Genomic DNA, 20,572 nt, shown 5'->3' on the forward strand with positions numbered 1-20,572 from the left:
TCGAATCTTCGGACATGCATGGAGAATTAAATACGGTTGAAAAAAATAACTAATTACACAATACAACTGTTTTATAGAAAATGACTCTTTTAAATTTAATTAATTCATAATTAAACAGTAATTATCAAATAACAACAAAATATGCTACAATAACAAACTCTAAACTTTTTAGCGAACTAAACACAGTCTAAGTTCCTCGCCACTTGACCCACACGCCACTCACAGTTTTTTCTTGCCAAATGTTACACGGTCAATTAATTTTGCTGGCAAAGATTAACCTTAGCAGCAGCGCACACAGACAAAAACATACATGCCCTAATTATTAATAAAGAGCTTCTAGGCACTGAAGCATGCAGCTGCAGCAAGGTTTTCAGCAGCGGCGCCGGCGCCGGGCGGCCACTGATCGATCGATCGGCCGGCCGGAATGCAAAGCGGAGGGTGAAAGGAAAACCCCAGGCGTGTGATCAAATCAGCGGCCAACACACGGTTGCGTCGCGTGATCTGTGAACTGTGATCCCCCAGGCCTCGCTCATCAATCCACGCCACCGCAGCAGCTGCAGGCCGCGTGCAGGGCAGCGCAGTGCAGGCTGCAGCAGCAGCGTGGTGTCATTTCTCTGCACCGCGCGCCGCTGCTCATGATCGGCAGAGCGCGCACGTGAAGTACTATGTTTCCAGCAGATTTATTTTCAGATCGATTTCCTTGCAAACATGCATGAAAGAAAAGCTTGGTCCTGTTTGGTAAGCCATCAAATCAAGTTTACACAAAAACACGAACGTCCGTATGGAGTACTAAATGAAGTCTATTTGTAAAAAATTTTCAGAAATGAGTGTAACTTTCCGAGACGAATCTAATGACGGTAATTAATCGATGATTTGCTACAGTGATACTATAGTAACCATCCTCGAATCACGCGGTCAAAGGCCTCATTAGATTCGTCTCGCGATTTACACGGGGTTGTGGAGGTGGTTTTATAATTAGACTTTATTTGATACTCTAAATTAGCGGTCAAAGCGTGCTACAGTAATTCCATGGAGACGAGTTAGGAGGGCAGGCCAGCATATGACTGTAGCTTGTGGTGCCTGCAGTGGTATATCTAGGAGATTAGGGAGGAAGCAATGCCTATCCCTGTGTTGTGCAGCAGCACAGCTTCTTGCTTTTTAAGTTGGAGCTCTTCTCTGTTTCTTTAATCCTCTTCACTTTTTTTTCTTGATTTTTCATCAGCTACAGTAGTTCTCTCTTTTGGCCTGTTACGTGCCAGTGCTATTGCACGCAGCTCTTTATGTTTAATCCCTGGGTCTGGGCAGGCACGTCACACGCATTGCCACATTGTAGCAGTACCGCAGCAGCAGGATGCAGCCATGCAGGGTAGATGCTAGTCGTCCAGTATTGAGGAGCAAGCATCACAGGAAGCTGGTCAGCGCTTCCTGTTGCTGTTTTCTGATGTCTCTTCATTTCCCTGGCCGCCGCACACCAGTTCAGGCCCTGCAAAAAAATTTTCTATGGCTGTGTTTAGTTCCTTCAAAATTTCCAAATTTTTCGTCACATCAAAACATTAAATATAGCAAATGACACATGCATAGAACACTAAATGTGGGTAAACAAAATAACTTATTGCACAGTTTGGATGTACGTTGCGAGATGAATCTTTTGAGTCTAGTTAGCCCATAGTAGGACAATATTTACCACATACAAACGAAATGTGCTACAGTGCTTTTCAGCTTCACTTTTCGCAAATTTTTCGCATCTAAACACAGCTTACAGTACCCGTCACATCAAATGTTCGGATACATGCATGGAGCGTTAAATGCAGTTGAAAAAAATAATTAATTACACAGTCTAACTGATTACCACGAGATGAATCTTTTAAGCCTAATTAGTTTATGATTGGATATTGTTTGCCAAGTAACAATAAAATATACTACAATATCAAAATCTAAACCTTTTCGCGAACTAAACACAACCTCAGTTGATTGGCCATGTCAAGAGGAGAAAAGAATAACGGGCCGTGGGCATGTACAACCGTTAGACATCAACCATATGTGTGAGAACACATAAGTAAAATAAGCTGACGCGGTCATCATTAAATAAGAAAAGAATATATTGTTATCTACTATATCATTTACTGTTTTGGCTCGTGCTCTCGTACAAAACAACACGAAACAGAGAAGGCATTAAATATCATAGCAAAATAGACAATCCATTGCCTACGATCCACCTAGGGCATGCATGACAGAACCTAGTTTAAGTTTTGGTTGGAATAATCAAGGGCCAATACAATTGATGATGACAGACCCTACCAATCTATGATGCTGATGCAGTGATGACAGGGTACTGGAACTCTGGGGTGTTTAGTTGCGCTCCGTAAAATTTTTGAAAATATATCTTTCTACATTTGAAGTACTAAACATAGACTAATCACAAAAATAATTACAGAACTCGTCTATAAATCGCGAGACGAATCTAATGAGCCTAATTAATCCATCATTAGAGATTGTTTACTGTGGTATTACTGTAGCAATTTAGCGTCTGATTACAGCCTAATTAGGTTCATTAGATTCGTCTCGCCATTTACTTACAGCGGTCGCAATGCGTTTTTTATTTCGTCTAGATTTAAGTCTTCATATAGGTGCCGGAAATTTTTTTTAGAATTTTGAATTTTGTAACTAAATACGGGCATACGTTTGGACACCAAGGACATGGCAAGCAAGAGCCCGGGAGCTCGATCTCGTCCACGCGCGCGCACGCAAGCATGTGAGCTCTCTGCCGCAGCAAGGACCATTCACCATTCGATCGTCAGGATTTCAGGAACAGATCAATCAATTACCAAGCCAAAAAACAATCTTCTCTCTTGGTGATAACTGTGTCAATTAATTATGTGCATGCGTGTCCCCATGTGGAAATGTGGGTCATGTTTAGTTTCCAAAAAAATTTCTACAGTACCCGTCACATCGAATCTTCGAATATATACATGAATCATTAAATGCAGTTAGACAAAATAACTAATTACACATTTTAACTAATGATGAGACGAATCTTTTAAACATAATTAATCCATGATTAAATTTAATTGTCAAATAACAACGAAAGTGTTATATTACCAAAATTCAAAAAAATTCGCGAACTAAACACACCCGTGTCCCCAAACATGGCCTGCCACAAGCCCACAACACCGGCTGGTGCTCACCTGCCGATCGACTGGCTGGGGGCGGCTGTCAACGCGAAGCGATCAGCCGGAGGACCACGGCGAGTCGATCGATCGTTACAGGATGATTCGAGTTTAATGGGATCTCGCCGGCCTATCAGATCGAGTTGCAGTAAGATTTCGATCCCTCGAGTTATTACACGGTCTGGAGGCTGGAGCCTGCAAGCTGAGCAGATCATCATCAGAGATCACACAACAGGGCACTGATGGCAGGAGGCGAATGCAGCCAGGCCACAGGGCGTGTGCCGTGTCGTCCGCGGGTACCGTGTGCCGTGTGCCTGCTGCTGCTGCTGCTCAGCTCGATCAGTGGCCGGCGATTTCGAGCTGCAGCTCGTCAGAACGGCCTTGTCCTCCGCTGTCCATGAGCATTTCTCCCTCCTTCCCTCCCTCCCTCTCTCTTTAAAAGTTGTGCGTTAATTGAATAAATTCTTAGCAGAAGCGTAGCTTAATTTCCATCAAAATTAACGTATCATATTTTTACGGATTGGATAAACCCTTCCATGAGCCCCCATATTAGTTCTTATGAGCGAGGTGGTGCTAGAAAATGCGATAGATGGCGAGTTCTTATGTAAAGTAAAAAAAACGAGATATTCATAAAGCTTCTGCTATCTTGATTGCTCACTTGTACGCTTGAGCTAAGACGAAAAATTCAGATGGATTTAGTAAATATCACTATATATCAGTCTGCCTTTTTTTTTAGCTAAGAAGTGATTTTTTTGGGAGTTTATCTACCGATTGGGAGGATTGCCATATATTTGGGTTATTTTTGTGGTAGGCTGTAATGCCCCATCCAATGATATTCATTTCTTTTTTGAAAATTATGATATTCACTTCTATAGTAGTGTGGCATGATCCTTGTTGCTATTTTGAATTTATGCATTGAATACTTCTTAATGTGTAATTCTGACTTCTAAGATATATAATGAAGATAGTATAATAATGCAAAAAAATAATTATGAGCATTAATGGTGATGTAATCAGGAATCTCTTAAATTAAAGAAGCTATCTATATATTCTTCAAAATAAATAGTGAAAGTTGAACTACATTATCGCTTATGCAAGTATTATATCAATAAAAAGTAGTAGGTTTTATCCCTATTGGTAGATACCACTATGGGAGTAGATGTGACTCGTAGGTGTTCTTGTTTTGATTACCAAACATCTAAACACAGGTCCAAATAGTGTTAATTTAACATATGAAAACAATCTGGTCATGGACGAAGGACGGTTATGTAGAGTGGGATGACGAACATGATTTACAGGTTGCCCGCCCTTGAAACTAGAGAATCCTGAGGTACAAATAATGTCCAAGCAGCAGTAACACTGGGTAAATGAAAAATACTGTGAGGAAGTAGATGAAATTTGACAATGACGTCGTACCAATCTGTGTACAAGCTAATAAGGAAATGTGCACGCCGTTTACAGCAGAGAGAGAGAGAGAGAGAGAGAGAGAGAGAGAGAGAGAGAGAGAGAGAGAGAGAGAGAGAGAGAGAGAGAGAGAAAGAGAGAGAGAGAGTACCACAGCCAGCCAGCTACGGCGCGCAGGATCGGATCCTCCTGTTACAACTCCTATTCCGTATTACCTGCAAATTCATCCAGAATCATGTCGGTCGCCGAGTACAAGTGCTTAGCTGAATCGGACTAGCAGTATAAGAGCACTAAATGCTGCACGTACCGGCATTATGTTCGAATGTTCGTGGCTGGCTCGTGATTTTTTTACTGATGAGATTTTTAGAAAAAAAAGCACTAAGAAATGGGTTAGGAATTTCTTTTTTTTTCCCTGTGGTTTTTTTCTTGATTGCAACTCACTGGATCATCATTCAATGATGTCCTGGTTACTACATAGGCCCAACTATGTAGTATCACTAGTCAGCCCATATGCACAACTTGCATTCAGCTCGCTCTCTCTGTTTTTTTTTCAATCCAAGGCCTAAATTAGCTAAAAGAACCTGGCCCAATCTTGTGGAAAAAAAACTTCATCAAACACGATAACTGGGATAGTTGACTTTGTAGAAAAGCGCCCAATATAGTCAGCAAGCTCGCCAAGCACTTTGACTTGACAAAAAGGGTTATTTATTAAAAATTTAGTTTCCCGCGTGGCATTAGTGAAATTTTAAGCCCAAAAGTCACTCCCGTATTTGCAAGCGTATCTAGGGAGAATGGATCTCGTTCTATAAATAAGCTGATTCCAGGGGAATTCTGCAAGTGCTAGTAGACACACGTATGCTGGGGTCTTTTAAGATGCCAAATAGATTTTAAATGTACAAAATTGACAGTATTTCAAAAAGGAAAAAAAAGGACTCATCAAATGCAAAGAAGGTCACCTTCACAGTGTGGAGATTTCAAGAGTCCAATTTGGAACCTGAGAGCGATCAATTACTTAAGTAGCATATCCCAGCAGGCACAAGCAAGTTCAAGCAGCAGTCACATCAGAGATCAGAACGAAATGGTTTCTTCCCCATCTTGATAATTTACACGCATGGCACATTCTTCAGACCCTCACGCACACTCTGTTTCCCGGTAAAATCAAACGCAGCAGCAGCAGCAGCGTTGCTCACAGGCTGGGCGTCCTCTCGGCGGCGCCGGAGATGACGGTGAGGAGGTTGTTGCCGAAGGGGTCGCTGAGGTGCTTGGCGAGGTTCTCGACGGGGCCTTCGCCGGTGACGTACGCCTGGATGAAGAAGGCGAGCATGGAGAACATGGCCAGCCGGCCGTTCTTGATCTCCTTCACCTTGAGGATGGCAGCCTGGTCGGGGTCGCTGGCCAGGCCCAAGGGGTCGAACGGGCCGCCGGGGTGCAGCTTGTCCTCCAGGTCCAGGCCGTTGATGATCCGGTAGTACTCGGCGCCGCCAACGAGGACCACCTCGGCGATCACGGCCACCACCAGGTTGATGGGGATGCTGTTGCCGAAGTAGCTGAGGGTGTTGCCGTCCAGCAGCAGGGCGCCGGTCTGCAACCATTGTGGTGGCGCCATCCAAGAGTTCAGGCTTTCTACTTTCAGAGATTGCAATTTGCAACTACTCTACCACTGGAATGTGAAATCTGTGCAAAACTATGCTGTGTCTGGCGTTCTATTCTTTTTTCGTAAAATTCAAGTGGTGCGCAATTCTTCGGCGCATTTGACAAAGAAAAATTACTACTGAAGTGTGAATATTCTGAGAGAGAAGGTGATCAGGACCTTGAACCAGACGGCCTCAGGGCCACAGTTGGCGCCGAACTTGTTGCACGCCTCCGGGATGACGGCACCGGCGGCGCCGAGCATGGCCCACCTGGCATGGATCAGCTCGTAGGCCTGGTACCTGCAGGGTGATAGTAGATGAGGTCAATTAGAATCTAACATGTTCATCAGTGTCCAGGCAGTGTAGGCGATTTGTTACAAGGGATAGAGATAGGAGACTCACTTGGCGAAGTCCTCTGGCTTCTTGCCCAGGCCAAAAGGATCATAGCCATAGCTGCAAGTTGGAAGGGCAAGATAGCTCAGTTCAGATGCATTCAGTTGGATTTTATGCTGCATTTCAATTGAACAAAAAGTAGAATTACAGACAGCCTTAATAGTTGATGAACACTGCTAGTTGCTTAAAAATGTGAGAAAATTAGCCAAAATTATAAATGCTGGTCTGAATGTTTGAGACAGGTTCTACTTTCAGAACGAATTTGACAAACAGCAAAGTTGCGCCTTGGCATGAACAATCTGAATTTGACAACCAAACTACTTCTTTTCACAAATTTATTCTTTTCTCCCAGTATATGATACACTGCCTATTTTTCAGACCAACAAGTAGTACTTAACCTGATTTCAGCCAAAACTACCAACTGAAATCCAAATTTTCAGAAACAAACATGAATCCTATGGCAAGCAAAATTAGAGTTTATTATTATGTGACTTACTCTCCTGGGACCTCTCCGGTGAGGTACTCCGGCACCTCTGAGCGGTCCAAGAGGCCATCCGGCAGGAAGATCCTCCTGTCAGGACCTATCAAGAAACACACAAAAAATAAATAGAGGCAATCATTACACAAGAGGCTCCTGAATTTTCATGGCGAAACACTTAAAAACGCCAAATAGAAGAGATCCCAGAAGTAAGTTTGGGTTCTAGAAGTTGTGCAATCTCAGTAATCAGGTTCCAGTCTACTCACCGTACCACTTGGCGAGCTCATCGCTGATGTCCGGCGAGGATGATACCGCGGCGGGCTTGGGCTTCTGGGCAGGCTTCTTGCTGAAGAGGGAGACAATCTTCTGCGCCCCAGCGGTCGGTGCAGTGGTGGCGTACCGGGAGGAGCCAGCGAAGTTGAGCTGGGTGCCGAGGATCTTGGATGGAGCAAGCGCCGCCATTGCCGCAGACCCACAATTCAGAGGAAGATTTGCAGCAGGAGGGGATGGCTGATGGGCGTTTGTGGAGGGAAACGTGAGCTAGTTTAAATGGATGGAAATGGGGATCGGAGGATGTTGTGGGCCCAGCTGAGATTTGGCCATAGGAGCTGCCATTGGCTGGGTGCCCAGGAGGGCTATCTGTTGCTTGGATGCGATTGGGCAGGTCATGCTTATTTGGCAGATAGGGCGCTGATGTGGTAAGTTTAGAGGGTGCTGATGTGGCAGCATTAGGGCCTCTTGTGAACTTGTCAGTAGGTAGGGATTAAATGGTCCAAACATGACAGAGAGAGACCGAGGGAGAACCAACCAGAGATGGAGAAAGAACCAAGACAGCAATTCCAGGCCACACACTGCTACCAAGAGGTAGGACACGCACAAGCACAAAAGAGTTCCTCTGAATCTCACGCATCGATTCATCCTAGAATTTAAAATCTGTGATAAGCAACCCCAGTAGCAGGACATTACTCGACATGATGGCATCCAACTAATATTATGGACAAGAAAAAACCGGCCTAGTTTATGGATCCTACTTAGATACAAACCTACTAATTGATGAGCAAGAGAAAGCCATGCGATGCAACAGTCTGGATTCTAGATCTAAGTGCTACTGCCTTCCATGATAAACACTGCTTCTAATCTTCACTTCGTTCACAGATGAAGGCAGCTAATGATGCAGCTCAACGCCATTTTTCTATCCCTTTTGAAGTTGCCGTCACAAGCTTCTTGGTGTTTATAACCAGTTCGTCGAATAAAGCAACAACACTGTCCCTGAAATGGAGGAAGAAATGATGAATAACACTGCATTACAATAGTCATGTTCATTCACCTAAATAAATTGGTGATACTGAAAACAATGCCAGGTGTAAAAGAGACAAAAGGCTGGGAGATCAAGCAAGTCCAATGTTATTTATGGTATTAGACAATTGGATGTCTCCTAATAGAAGAATTGGAGTTTTCCATCTCACCAAAAAATAAAATACTGAAACTAATCGTACAGCTTGAACAGTAGCTCCACACCATGTCTTCCAGATATAGAAAATAAATAGCATGATATCTGAATATACATTAGAGAGAAAGTTCCTACTTTTGTTATTTATGTGCAAGAACTTGTCACTATATCTCCATATACCTTTGGGGCCACTTCAAATATCTCGGTACTTTGCTGTTAACATCAGATGGAATAGGATTTCAAAGAATTTACACTTGCCTTCTAATAACTGGTTAATTCATTGAATAGGCTGTAGGAATTAGACGATTTAAATGAAGCTAGGCAATCCATTTATGAATGATTCCCTAAAATTGTGTGCTAATATACAACCATATTTTCCAGCATGAAATTGTGTGCTAATATATTACTCCATACTAAAATCAAGTGAGAAAAAGATGATTCTTCCATACTTAAGACTAGCGTTGCAAGTTAAGAAAACTAGCTACAGTGCACAAGGTAACATCAATGAACTAAAACATTTGCCAGAACAAATACAATAAACTTTTTTGTTATATCTGCAATATACTTACGTAGGCAGATGAGGAACTTCCTGGAACATTTTCCCAACATTTGAGTATCTTTTGTGTTCATCATATGCAATTCCTTTGCCCATGCCGTAACCAAAACCAATTCCAGCACCACATCCAGCTCCAATACCAAAGCCTAAAGTGAGTCCAGGAAATCCAAAGCCTAGTCCCGCACCTAACATAATCAGGGAATAAAACAATATAAGTTATGAGAGGGTATAGAAGGCAGTGGGCATAGGTAAAGATATTTACACAAGAACACAAGACTTCACCATGACTATTTTATACAAGAATGCGCCCGCATAACTTACTTAGTTTTCAGAAATGATCTATGCAAATTTAGTTGTCGTTGTGTTTTGTCAATATGACCCATTTAATATCCTTCAAATCCTATTTACCTTCCACCCTTTGCATAAGCTAAATAAAATGGGCCTTCCATCCACCTTGAAATCTCGATTCAGACAACAAATTCATTGAACCCTTTATAATATAGGTGCTCTCTTATGCCTGGTTTACAACAGGAGGAATAGGTAAATACACTCTCTCTCCCTTCTCTATATTTCAATTTGAGCAACAAACCCGTAGTATCCCTCAGAGGCTTCTTAATGTACACAATACATGTTATGTGGGGTTCTCTTATGCCCAGTGTAAACCAGGAGACATAGGCAAATGCACTGCCTCCATCACCCTCAACCTTTACCTCTATGGAGAAAGGATTGATTTACTGATAGGTAAAGAACAACATTCCATTGAGGTATGGATCTTTGGATTTGTGATCCTGGAGACAATATCTATCACCCATTTTTATACAATTTTAACTTGAACAGACAAATGATTTCTCACTTCAGATCCACTCAAGAAATTCCGAAATCTAACAACTCAACTATCAGTATTCAATCGATCAACTAACTTTTGCAACTTATCCTGCGAATTGTACAAGGAAACTCTGCAACTCTGGACAAAGATTCCTCAATTTTTCTTGTAAAGTCCCAGATTGGGACAGCATCTATCCTCTCCAATGTTAGAACAAACAGTCACTCAGAGAACACTAGTGGAACCTACAGAACCTGGAAATCACAATGCCCTGAAAATCTAGCAGTGTGCTTACCTGTAACCCATCTATCTAAATTCCTCTTCTTCTTGCTACATGGACTGACACCAATTTCTAGTTTTCGACAAGACTAAGCCTCTAATGAACAAATTAAGGTACGCAGATCAGTCATTTCGAGAATCCAATACGCATGGCTCTGAGAAAATCCATAAACCATGAACAATTGTGACTCCCTATCATGCCCCGTCCCGACCCCAGCCCGGCAACCTGATTTCCCCATAACCCCAATGGGTAGGGATTAGATGGGGGTGAATACGATACAGTCAATCACTTCACCTACCACAGCCCAGCGATTGAATCATCCCGCGAGGAGAAGAACGGGAGGGCACGACCTACAATTTTACAAGGAGAGGGGGGGGGGGGGGGTGGCCGGGAGCTTTTACCGCCGAAGAATCCGATGCCGGCGCCGGCGCCGCAGCCGATGCCGATGCCGAAGGCGGGGCCGATCTTGCCGAGCTCATTGGACGTGATCTCCGGCAGCTTCCAGAGAAGCCCCTTCTCGTCGCCTCCGCCGCCGCCTGCCTGCATCTTCTTCCCCATCGCCTCCCTCCGCTCTCTCCGCGCTGCCCGTCCGTCCTCCGCGAAGGTAGCGGGGTCCTCTCGTAATATAATAATATATATACTAATGGAGCCTTTCAGCCTTTTTGGGCCGCGGCTTCCTGATGGCCTGTTTTATCCTGGGAAATATCATGTTTTTCCTGGGTCAAGAGAAATGCCCCTCAGCCCAACAGTTGTTGGACCTAAAGTCGCTTAACGGAGGCCCTAAAAAAAATTTCTGTACTGAGGCCCCTCAAAAAGAAAAAAGTTTCTTTACCGAGGCATACTCATAACAAACGTGCACAGTGCTCACGCAAGCTTGTTAATTACATGGGACAAAAAAAATGATATTTCCTTCTTTTCTCTGAATATAAAGGATCCCCGATGTTTCATGGAAGATTAAGGAAGGATAAAAGAAGACGCATGTGTCCTCTATGACATATTAAGAGCAACCCCGAGAGAATAGTTATTCTTCTAGCTAAATTTTGTGTTTTACTAAGCCGGTATATAAAAAAAATTGAGAGCATCCAAAATACTAGGGTAACCAAAAGACAAATCTTAACTCTCCATCCTCACCGTCCCCGCCCACTTCAGCCCCCTCCGGGCCAACAGTTCATGTCTAATATCTTCATTCCGCGATTGTTGGATCCAAACGCAAGTTTCTTTACTGAGGCCCTTTTAAAAAATAGTTATTTACTGAGGCGCATCAAAAAAAAAATTCTCTATACTGGGAACATAGAGAACAAACGTAAACCATCACATAAGGCGAAATATTTTTTTAGTGTTGGAACAATTATTCTAGCTTCAAAAAAATATTCCGCGTTCAACAAAATGTAGTTAATATTGTTTTGAAGATTTCATCTCAAGAACACAGTGGTGCAGTCAAGATTTTGATTTGGATATACGACTTTGAAAAATATGCATGTGTTACACCTTAACTGCTAGTTACACGTGTGACTGCTAATAACCTCTGAACAAATGTGCACAGTGCTCACGCAAGCTGTTAATTACATGGGATAAAAAATGATATTTCCATCGTTTCTCTGAATATTAAGCATCCCGGATGTTTCATGGAAGATTAAGGAAGGATAAAACAAGAGTCAAGACACTGTGTCCTTTATGACAGATTAATAAGGAGGATAACTTCCAAACTATGTGGAACTTCCTGTTTCCTAGCTAGGACATCAGGCTTAAAATCTTACGCAAGGTGCTCGGTTGATGCGAGGCACGTTTTTACATCAAGAATGTCGTATTCTTTTTCATACAGTATAACTCAGACACTCGCACCGCACGCACACTCACCCCTATGAACGCACACACAAATCTTATCTTTATGAGCATTTTTAAAGACTAGCTGGCAAATCTTTGAGATTATTGATCAAGTTACCATAAGCACCTCGGTGTTGACGGGAATATCTCCTCCCACTGAAAGCACAACACCGTTAAATCCTAGAATATTTGCTCCCACGATGAATCAAACCCAGCACCTGAAGTGCTACTGAGAGTTTTGTAACCACCAAACTAGAGAGGGCCTTTCGCAAAAATGTCATACTCTTGGTGGCCTCGAGATCAAGAACTCACTCATTAGGCCATGAGTTTTGAGGAAAATGTAGTAGCTTCAAGTAATTTTTTTAAATTTTACCAAATCTTTATTTTATAAAAATGCTCCTTTTTGTAAAAAAAAAGCCACACGGAAACAACCACTGTCAATACAGATCTCCATTGTGCAATGCGAATACAAATCCATATTGGACTTCAGTATATTGTCTAATAAACCACCAGTTTTTTTTTTGCGAAAGGGGTAGATTATATTAATGTGAAGCACAGTACATCCCCAGTTGTACAGAAAGGACCTTGACAAAACTAAATATTACATCGAAGCCCCCGAAACAGGTCCCCAGCTTCTTTTTCTTCCTCTCCGATGACCGCCGCTGATGGAAAACGCCGGAATCGGAGCCAAATCTTCCCCCAAGCAGGACGAGAGACTTCCAATCTTGGACATGCCGCAAGAGCCAACGCTGCCAACTATTCCTTTTTCCTTTCCTCGTCTGCGATGAGCTCCTCTTGGAGCTTCAGAGCCTTTGCTTCTTGGTGCGCAGCTTCTATTCGGCTGAATATTTTCGTGTTAGTCAAAGAGAGAGGGAGAAAAACTACCAATCTTCAAGAACTTTTGGAAGTGGAAACAATCTGTTACCTGAATACGTGAGCTATGAAGAAACATTCCAGTGCGACCCACCCGAGCTTTATGAGCCGTGCATCGTCATTCTCACCAGGCGTATGGTTCCTCAACTCCTGATTACCCGTGCGGCCACCCTATAATTATTAGCCGTAGAAATTTGTTAGTTTGTCCCATGTATCTGAACTCTGAAGCTTTCCTGAAAAAAAGTTAAAGGTCATGTCACTACAATTTGTACCAGACTAAAGGCCACTAAGCGCTTGCATGTTTGGTCGAGGGTGCCGTCGAGCACCAAGCTCACGCGGGCTTGAGCCAAGCTGTAGACCTCCTGTAAGAACAGTATTGTATTTTCATCAAGTACGTGTCGTGTGATTTATCAAATAATTTTGATAACCATTGTCTTGGTGTGATGGTTGATAGACTAAAAGTGTAGAAACTAATGTGTTTAAATAGCATCTTCTCTTCGTCTAAAAATCTCATATATTCTTCAGAGAAATAGTCAGATTGTCAGATCAAAGAGAAAGTATTCCATACCTTGGAGCAGTTCTCTGAACTTTTTCCACCCCCTATTTCTTGATGTGGCCCACTGTCAAACAGAGCGAATCTTTCAAGCAACAGAATCGCGTCATCTGTTAAAACAAACATGTCACTATCCTTATCGATAATGACCATAGGAATGCTTCGGCTATCGTTTTCCCCTGCCCACTGGATACCAGCAGCCGTCTCCTCCCTGTTCTTGCACACCTGTTTCATGACCTTCAGCCCGGCATAGAGCGAGTCCATCAGTAAGGTTGACGTAACCTCCTTTTCCACAAAGAAGTGTTTCACCAGAGGTCTTAGTATAGTGGCAGTGTTTTCCCTTGTCAGGTGCTGCCTTGAACTTGGATCAGCTCCGAGCCAGAACGCACGAAGACTGCAATAATGGCAGAAAAAAATGGTGATGACAGAATGGTTAGCATGATAACATCTGCCGGAAACTGCAAATTTGTAGAACAAATACAAGGGAGGACTTGGATGTCAAGTTGTTCAAAATTCCTACATGTAACAAACTGGCCATGTGAAAGTAGTCTAACCTAGACCAGATCGTCCTTTCATCATTAATCAACTTGATGATTTTCCTTCTTCTCTCTTCGATGAACCGCCGGACAGTTGACTCCACATTAGTCAAATACACCTTACAAAGTTCCTTCCGGTATAGCTCATCCAGGCAGCGAAATGGTCGATCTATCCTCTCCCTGTGAAAGTTATTATCTCGAATGAAATAGCAGCACGTCTAACTTTGCAAATTAGTAAATACTCAACTTGAAAAAAGGTGCCAAATTGGAGTAAGCTGAGAAAGAATCAATGTAACAAGAGATGACAAATTAAGGTTGCAGATACATATAGGTAGGCAGGCACAAACCTGATTACTTGAACTTGAGCCCTGATTGTAAGGACATCGTCAACAAGAAAACCATCAAGACGTGACAGCTCGATAAACTTTTTCCATCCCCAGTCATGTTCCTTCTTCCAAAACCTGTGTAGTGTATCTGAAATCGAAGTATCAGTTCCTTCAAAATTTGACAGGTCGATGTCCGAAAGGCGCATAGTTTTTGGGCTCTAATTATTGGTGGAACGAAATACTAGATGGAATTAAACTCACCAGAATACTTTGATTTTGTAGTATCCTTATTAACTACACATAATGTAAACTGTGCAAATCGACTCCATCCTGAAATAGAAGAACTCGTGGATGATCGGAAATACAATATAGTGCAGCAATCAAGTACTTAGTGAGGCAATAGAACATGCATAGAACAGTTTATCAACCTGGGAGCAGCTCATCAGGGTTGACGACACAAAGAAAGAGCGACAAGTAAGCGCTGATGGCATTTTCCAGTCCTTGTGGAAAAATTAACAAACACCTGATGATCAACATTAGGCATCAATATTCACCTAAGAAGTTCGTAAGTGTACATTAATTTGGTTGCAAACTTGCTATGAAAAAATGAAAGAAAACAAACAACAAGAATTTCAACTAATAAATTGTTAAAAAAGAAAATTAGTGAACTGCTTTTGGCCTCACAGCGGAGTACACGAGAACGGGGATAAACTGATGTTCTGTTTAAATTTATCTGAATGAAGTGAACGAAGTAAACAAGCAACCATTGGATTCTTTAATATCAATAGCATTCTGCAAACTGGAGTGTACAAACGGTCAAATCTCAACCCTCAAGAGGTTTGATTGCAACAAATGTATCACGAGAATCATTATCAATTGCTACTTTCTCATTAGCATATGTTCAGGGGGAGTCTCAGTTTCAGGGGGAGCTTTAGGTCTGTTTAGCCTTGATGTGCGCATGTGCCAACAAGGGGGAGAAGTTTAGTGATCGAACAAGGGGGAGAATTGTTTAGTGATCGAACAAGGGGGAGAATTGTTTGATTTTTGAGATTTTCAAAAACTTGTTGTGCACAGGGATTTGAGAGTGCATACATGTGGTGAGAGTTGCACTGGTAAGGGGGAAATGCATTTCAGTGGGAGTTTCTGCTTTGTTTAGCTCCTGGTTTTCTCTTTGCTTCTAGCATGACTGTGTCGAGCCATGCCTCTGTCTTTGAGGAGTCATGTTTGTGTTTGATCGATTGCGTCGAGCCGTTGCCCTTGTCTTAGGGAATCGATCTTTGCTTGGTCAAGTGACTTGTTCTTGATTCTTTCGAGCTTTTGTCACTTGTTCAAGTTCTTCATCTTCTTTGTTATTCTCGATTTTTGCTTCTCTCTTAGTTCGTTTTTTGTTCGATTGTGGTGTGTTGACAATGCACTCATCAAGGGGGAGATTGAGGAATGTGGAGTACTCACTCCTGGTTGTGATGAGTGAATTGTCAACCGTGCAGTGTGATCGTGTGCTTGGTCTTTGGTTGCAGGTACACGGGCATCGAGTGTCGACGGAGAGCTACCGTGGAGGTGCTGTGGTCGATGGACCGTGCGGTGGATGGCGGTGAAGGGCAGCCGGGACCGGAGCTCGGGTCGGGCGGCAGCTGTGGCGTCTACTCCTGAATCGAGGGCGCAAGCGCCGACGGAAGGCGGGTTTCTTGGTTTGCGCCACAAAACCAAGTTGGTGGATGGCGGTTGAAGACGCCAAGTCGTGGAGGCACGGGCGTCGGTCTCGGGACTGGCGGAGGAACGGGCGTCGACGACATCTAGGGCCTTGCTGCGGGCGAGGAGGTGACGGGCGTCGGGCGGCGTCTAGGGCCGTCAGAAGGCCGAGGCGGGAACGACGTCCAGGGCCACGGCGTGGAGGCGGGAATCTTCCCGCGCATGGAGTTTTGGCGGTTTTCTCAAAATCGGCCACCTACCCGGTTTTCGCGGACCCTCCAAAACCGCGGACCGGATCTTCATCCCCACGGCGGCATCGCGGAGAAGACTTCGACTCGAAGAAAGAACCTCGGCCGTTGGATGAGTCCTTGTATCTCTTTCCGGTTTTGACCCTACGGGCGTTTTTATTCTCTAGTTTAAGCCTGAGGGTATTTTGGACCCCTGCGTGGGCACTACAAATACCCCCTCACCCTCTCTCTCTCCAGCGCCTGGCCAAGCAGAAGCAGCCGCCCCCTTCTCCTGGCGCCGCCCTCTTCTCTCCATGTCTCTTTGTTCCTTCTCTCCTCTCTAGGATTTGAGCCATGGATCTTGAGACTTTGTACTGAATTTGTTTGGGAAAGGAGGCCCTTCCCTCCTTATGCCCTCGGGGCTTTCGATTTCGATTCGAGTTCCTACATCTTGTGCTTTCTTTGAATAGAATTTCGATTTTGTTTGTCGAGTCTTGTGCACGAGATGAGAGGTTGTTTCTTGATGATTACATGACTTTTTGAAGTGATTCTAATCCATCTAGCATAGTGCTAAAACCCCAGGTGAAACAGACCGGGTTCCTGAAAGGTGAACCCGACCCTCTGTATCGTCGTGATAGTCCCTGGATCAGTAGCTATCACATACAGAACTCATTTCAATTGAATATCACAGACATAACTCACGTTTACAACATCACATGGGTTTATTTATTGCATAATCCGAAGGATTGCAATACGAATCTCAGAGTACAAGCCCCTCGGGCTAAAAGAAAACAATTAAAAAGCGGAAACGATATCTAGTCTTCTAGGCAATCTTCATCTTCACAAATCCTCTCCACAGGCAGCACGGAGTGTAGCTCGGGCCATCCTTCACATCATCTTCCTTTGTTTTCCTGTTGACTCCTTCACTCGGATCCTGCATCTATCAGGCTATCCCCAAGGACGGGATAGGTTCATGTCACCACCCGTATGCAAGCTTTTGGTGGATGCAAACATTATAAAAGTAATGCCAAGGGTAGGCTATGTTTTCCTATGCAAGCAGTATATGTATAAGTCATCCAAAACACCTTTCAACACAGGCAGCTCCGGCAACCCGGACTCCCGGTCTCCTATCTTCCACTACAACTGTCTCAACCCTGTTTCGGTGTGGGAACTCCCTCTCCCCGCACCTCAGCTGCTATCCAAGCAGGAAAAGTGGTACTAGAGGGAGGTAGAAAAGTATATGTGGTTCTAACTACATTTGTGGTTTCAGATCCAGAGTTGTACATGACCGAGTATGCGGATATACGTATAGTTTTCACCCTGTAGGGGTTGTACACCTGTACCCACTCGCCACGAATCCGGCCGGGAGCGACCCGACCTTCTTCGAGGCACCAGTCAACGAAACTAACGGCTACGGCACCATCCTACTCCCGGTCTGGGGCGCGTCCTCCCGCAGTAGGTCGCCCGGGGCTGTGAAGCTATCTAGAATGGAATCTCCATGGATCCTGCGATCGGGGGCTAAAGTGTCCTGCCCACTCCCCCTGATACTGAAACACTCTCCTCGTGCAGTAATGGTGCCGCGCGTAGCTAGCTCGGGTTGGGTCCCCCCTCATAAAGGATAAGTGGTGTGCACGTTTGACATAGTTCCGTCACTAGGGCCACAAAGTCAAGTCCTTAATCCCGCAAGGGCGAGCGTCTTCGTCCACAGTTTGCGTTCCGTAAACACGGTTCATGATCGGCACCCATTACAGGTATCGCCACCTCAACTCCTCAACTCATGTTACCACGGGAACAGCCTTGCACCCGCCACAGGTGCTCGTCACCCATCACAGGTGCTCACAGGGTCGTGCCCAACACACAACCCCCAGCTCCCGACCCTAAGGTCGGAGAAAGGGTCCGCTCGCCCCGCTGTAACCTATCCCCAACTCCTATATGTGGAGGCATCTTCCAGCACGCAAGGACTATACCATATATATATATATTCCCATACCCCAATCTCACACACACATAGTAGCAATAGCATACAACAATTCACATCTAAGTATGGGAAGCAAGGAATACAGTAAATAAATGGCCATGCAAGCTCATCTCATAACACTCAATTTGGGAGCGTAGTGTATCTAGCAAGCAATGCCTAATAGGTTTGGGTTGCGGCCCAAGGTTTGGAGCTTGGGTTACGGCTGGGCTGAGTCAACGGGTCTGGTCTGGGTTGGGGTTAGAGGTTTCAGATTTAATTTGAATGGCTCAATTCAAATTAAATCCCACACAAGGGTTAGCGGGCGAAATTAAATTGAGGGGCACACCTCGATTTAATTCCCACACAAGTTCACATAATTAAATAAATCCAAATCAAATTCGAATTTTAAACAAGGTAGAGCCAATTAAAACCAATAACTCCAAATATTCTCACACTAGCAAATATTATCCTTAATTTTATACAAAATTTTTAATTACTAGGATTTTGGGGAGGCAGAAATCCTACTTAGGTTGATATTTACAGCATTGCCACGAAATTTTTTTGAAATTCACATTTTTCGTCTTTATAACATTCCGGAAAAATCCGGGATGTTACACCAGGAATCACGAGTCTTCTCGAATCGAAGTTTTTGTGTTCTTGAGAAAACCCCGTTGTTGCTCGGGAATTCCTCGATTCCTCCCAAACCATGGAGTGATTCGTCAATTCCTTCCGTGGACATGTTCACAAGTCCTTTGTGATCATGCCTACAAAATTTGGTGAGGTTTGGACTTGATTTGGCCCTTCGATCACCGAGTTATTCAAGAACCGCGGGCTGAAAAATTCGTTTCTGGGCTCGGGCTGAAAAATTGTAAGCACCGGTTAAACCAGTGACTGAGCGTCGGTTTAACCAGTGATCAGGGTTTTGCTCAGATTCACATTTTAGGGTTTCAGGCATATTTCACCGGTGTTGTTTGTGAACGCTGTGTTACTTCATCGTCGGTTCATCCGGCGTTATCATTTTTGCGTTCACCGGTGCATTGAGCGTTGAGCTTTTCTTCATCGGATCAACCGGTGCTCTCTGAGTTCGTTTTCGTGCCGCTCTGGACAACTGCACCAATGTCGTTTTTGATTCTGTCGGATCATCCGGTGTACTAACACCGGTTGAACCGACGCTGTTGAAATCTGAACGTCGGATCAACCGGTGATTGTCTTTCGCTGCTGCAGGCTCTGCGCGTCGGTTAAACTGACGAGGCGCCCTCTGTGCACGTCGGTTTAACCGGTGTGTATACCGTGCGTATTTTCTACTGCTACTTCTCGCTGTTTGCTTCCGCGCTACTTCTCACTTGTTCCTAGGGCTGTTTCATGTTGGTCTAGCTCTTCCATAGCTACTCCACACTTCACCTAGGATTCTAGGGTTGGGTGTGCGCTTGAGATCTTAAGCCGAGCTTCCGATTGCGATAAAATTTTATCGGCTCCCATTCACCCCCGCTCTGGTCGCTTTTTCGGTCCCTCAGTTTCACAGTGCCTCCTCTAGTGTGTAAAATTAACCCACAAAAAATCCACAATTTCACAGTGTTCTGTGACCAATATAAATAATGACAGTGTACCATGTCTTGGAAGCAAGACTTCCTAGTATGAACTTTTTGATAGTGCAAATGAAAAGTAAAACAAATATTTGAAGTCAACAAAACACCGATAAGTATTTGTATTGTGTACCATTTGTAACCGCCAAGATCGAACGAATTACTGTGCAGCTCTTTGTTGTAAATTTGGGAAAAGTTCTCAATCGTCCACGTAAATGTTCCGTACAGTTCATGGGGCCTTGGTCCTGATCACCCAGCAGAAAAAAATGAATCAAGTGCTCAAGCAAAAGTTTGCACAGGCTATAAGTATTAAGGAAGTCATTAAGATGCAGATGCATGGTAGCAATTAAGGAGCTCAAGGTAGCATACCACAATTATCATCGTCATCATCATCATCATCATCGATGTCCCAGTAAGCTGGAGAATCCAATCGTTTCCCATGATGAACCTCAATCTGATCACGATGCAATTCCTCCGTTGATGAGGATCCAGCAGCCATGGACTCTGTTCTTTGGGGGAGTGGAGGCTACTGTCTCGTCCTTCTCTTCTATCTTGCAGTGATGGAAGCTAAATCTTGAGATGATTCTCTGCAGCCGTGGAATGAACCTGTATATATGTGTGTCCACAGATTTGTAGATCTTAACGATTGATCCATGCATGCGGAGTTCCCTAAGTCGATGCATCATAAACCGCATCAACGCTGAGCTTGCAATAATCTTCCTGCACCACTCGTCGTATGTTGACCATTAGAGCTTACTATTTTTTCATTACAAGCTGTCCTTTGCAGTCGTCGTATCTCTTTGTTTCTTGCTTGGACATGGG

General features: G+C 43.9%; 3 protein-coding genes across 3 annotated transcripts; all 3 read right to left on the minus strand.

Annotated features, from left to right (window-relative positions):
- Positions 1-5,541: 5,541 nt before the first annotated feature.
- On the minus strand, positions 5,542-7,607 carry LOC120643974 (chlorophyll a-b binding protein CP26, chloroplastic-like). The gene is made up of 5 exons (XM_039920489.1): positions 7,340-7,607; positions 7,092-7,176; positions 6,605-6,655; positions 6,382-6,502; positions 5,542-6,153 (listed from the first exon to the last, which is right to left on the minus strand). The coding sequence occupies exons 1-5, from the start codon at positions 7,533-7,535 to the stop codon at positions 5,758-5,760; spliced, it is 849 nt and encodes a 282-aa protein (XP_039776423.1). The 5' UTR covers positions 7,536-7,607; the 3' UTR covers positions 5,542-5,757.
- Positions 7,608-7,963: 356 nt separating this feature from the next.
- Positions 7,964-10,807, minus strand: LOC120643975 (keratin, type II cytoskeletal 5-like). Its single transcript, XM_039920490.1, has 3 exons — positions 10,584-10,807; positions 9,093-9,264; positions 7,964-8,342 (listed from the first exon to the last, which is right to left on the minus strand). Exons 1-3 carry the CDS (start codon positions 10,738-10,740, stop codon positions 8,252-8,254), a joined length of 420 nt encoding a protein of 139 aa, XP_039776424.1. The 5' UTR covers positions 10,741-10,807; the 3' UTR covers positions 7,964-8,251.
- Positions 10,808-13,389: 2,582 nt separating this feature from the next.
- Positions 13,390-20,249, minus strand: LOC120645464 (TNF receptor-associated factor homolog 1a-like). Its single transcript, XM_039922244.1, has 8 exons — positions 20,120-20,249; positions 19,884-19,995; positions 14,723-14,817; positions 14,556-14,624; positions 14,316-14,442; positions 13,987-14,148; positions 13,448-13,826; positions 13,390-13,398 (listed from the first exon to the last, which is right to left on the minus strand). Exons 1-8 carry the CDS (start codon positions 20,247-20,249, stop codon positions 13,390-13,392), a joined length of 1,083 nt encoding a protein of 360 aa, XP_039778178.1.
- Between the last annotated feature and the right edge of the window lie 323 nt (positions 20,250-20,572).

This window comes from Panicum virgatum, chromosome 8K (assembly GCF_016808335.1).
Source record: "Panicum virgatum strain AP13 chromosome 8K, P.virgatum_v5, whole genome shotgun sequence".
Lineage (NCBI taxonomy): Eukaryota > Viridiplantae > Streptophyta > Magnoliopsida > Poales > Poaceae > Panicum > Panicum virgatum.

Bases quoted from the DNA above. Each gene is read 5' to 3' on its own strand.
- LOC120643975 (XM_039920490.1), bottom strand. From the start codon at position 10,740: ATGGGGAAGAAGATGCAGGCAGGCGGCGGCGGAGGCGACGAGAAGGGG. The intron at 9,265-10,583 runs GTAAAAGCTCCC...TGATTATGTTAG, and splicing joins CGGCATCGGATTCTTCGGCG to GTGCGGGACTAGGCTTTGGA. The intron at 8,343-9,092 runs GTAAGTATATTG...CCTCCATTTCAG, and splicing joins GAAGTTCCTCATCTGCCTAC to GGACAGTGTTGTTGCTTTAT.
- LOC120645464 (XM_039922244.1), bottom strand. From the start codon at position 20,249: ATGGCTGCTGGATCCTCATCAACGGAGGAATTGCATCGTGATCAGATT. The intron at 14,818-19,883 runs GTACACAATACA...GTTGATCATCAG, and splicing joins GATCTTGGCGGTTACAAATG to GTGTTTGTTAATTTTTCCAC. The intron at 14,443-14,555 runs GTGAGTTTAATT...CTTCGATTTCAG, and splicing joins TACAAAATCAAAGTATTCTG to ATACACTACACAGGTTTTGG.
- LOC120643974 (XM_039920489.1), bottom strand. From the start codon at position 7,535: ATGGCGGCGCTTGCTCCATCCAAGATCCTCGGCACCCAGCTCAACTTC. The intron at 6,503-6,604 runs GTGAGTCTCCTA...ATCACCCTGCAG, and splicing joins AAGCCAGAGGACTTCGCCAA to GTACCAGGCCTACGAGCTGA. The intron at 6,154-6,381 runs GTCCTGATCACC...CAATGGTTGCAG, and splicing joins CTGAGGCCGTCTGGTTCAAG to ACCGGCGCCCTGCTGCTGGA.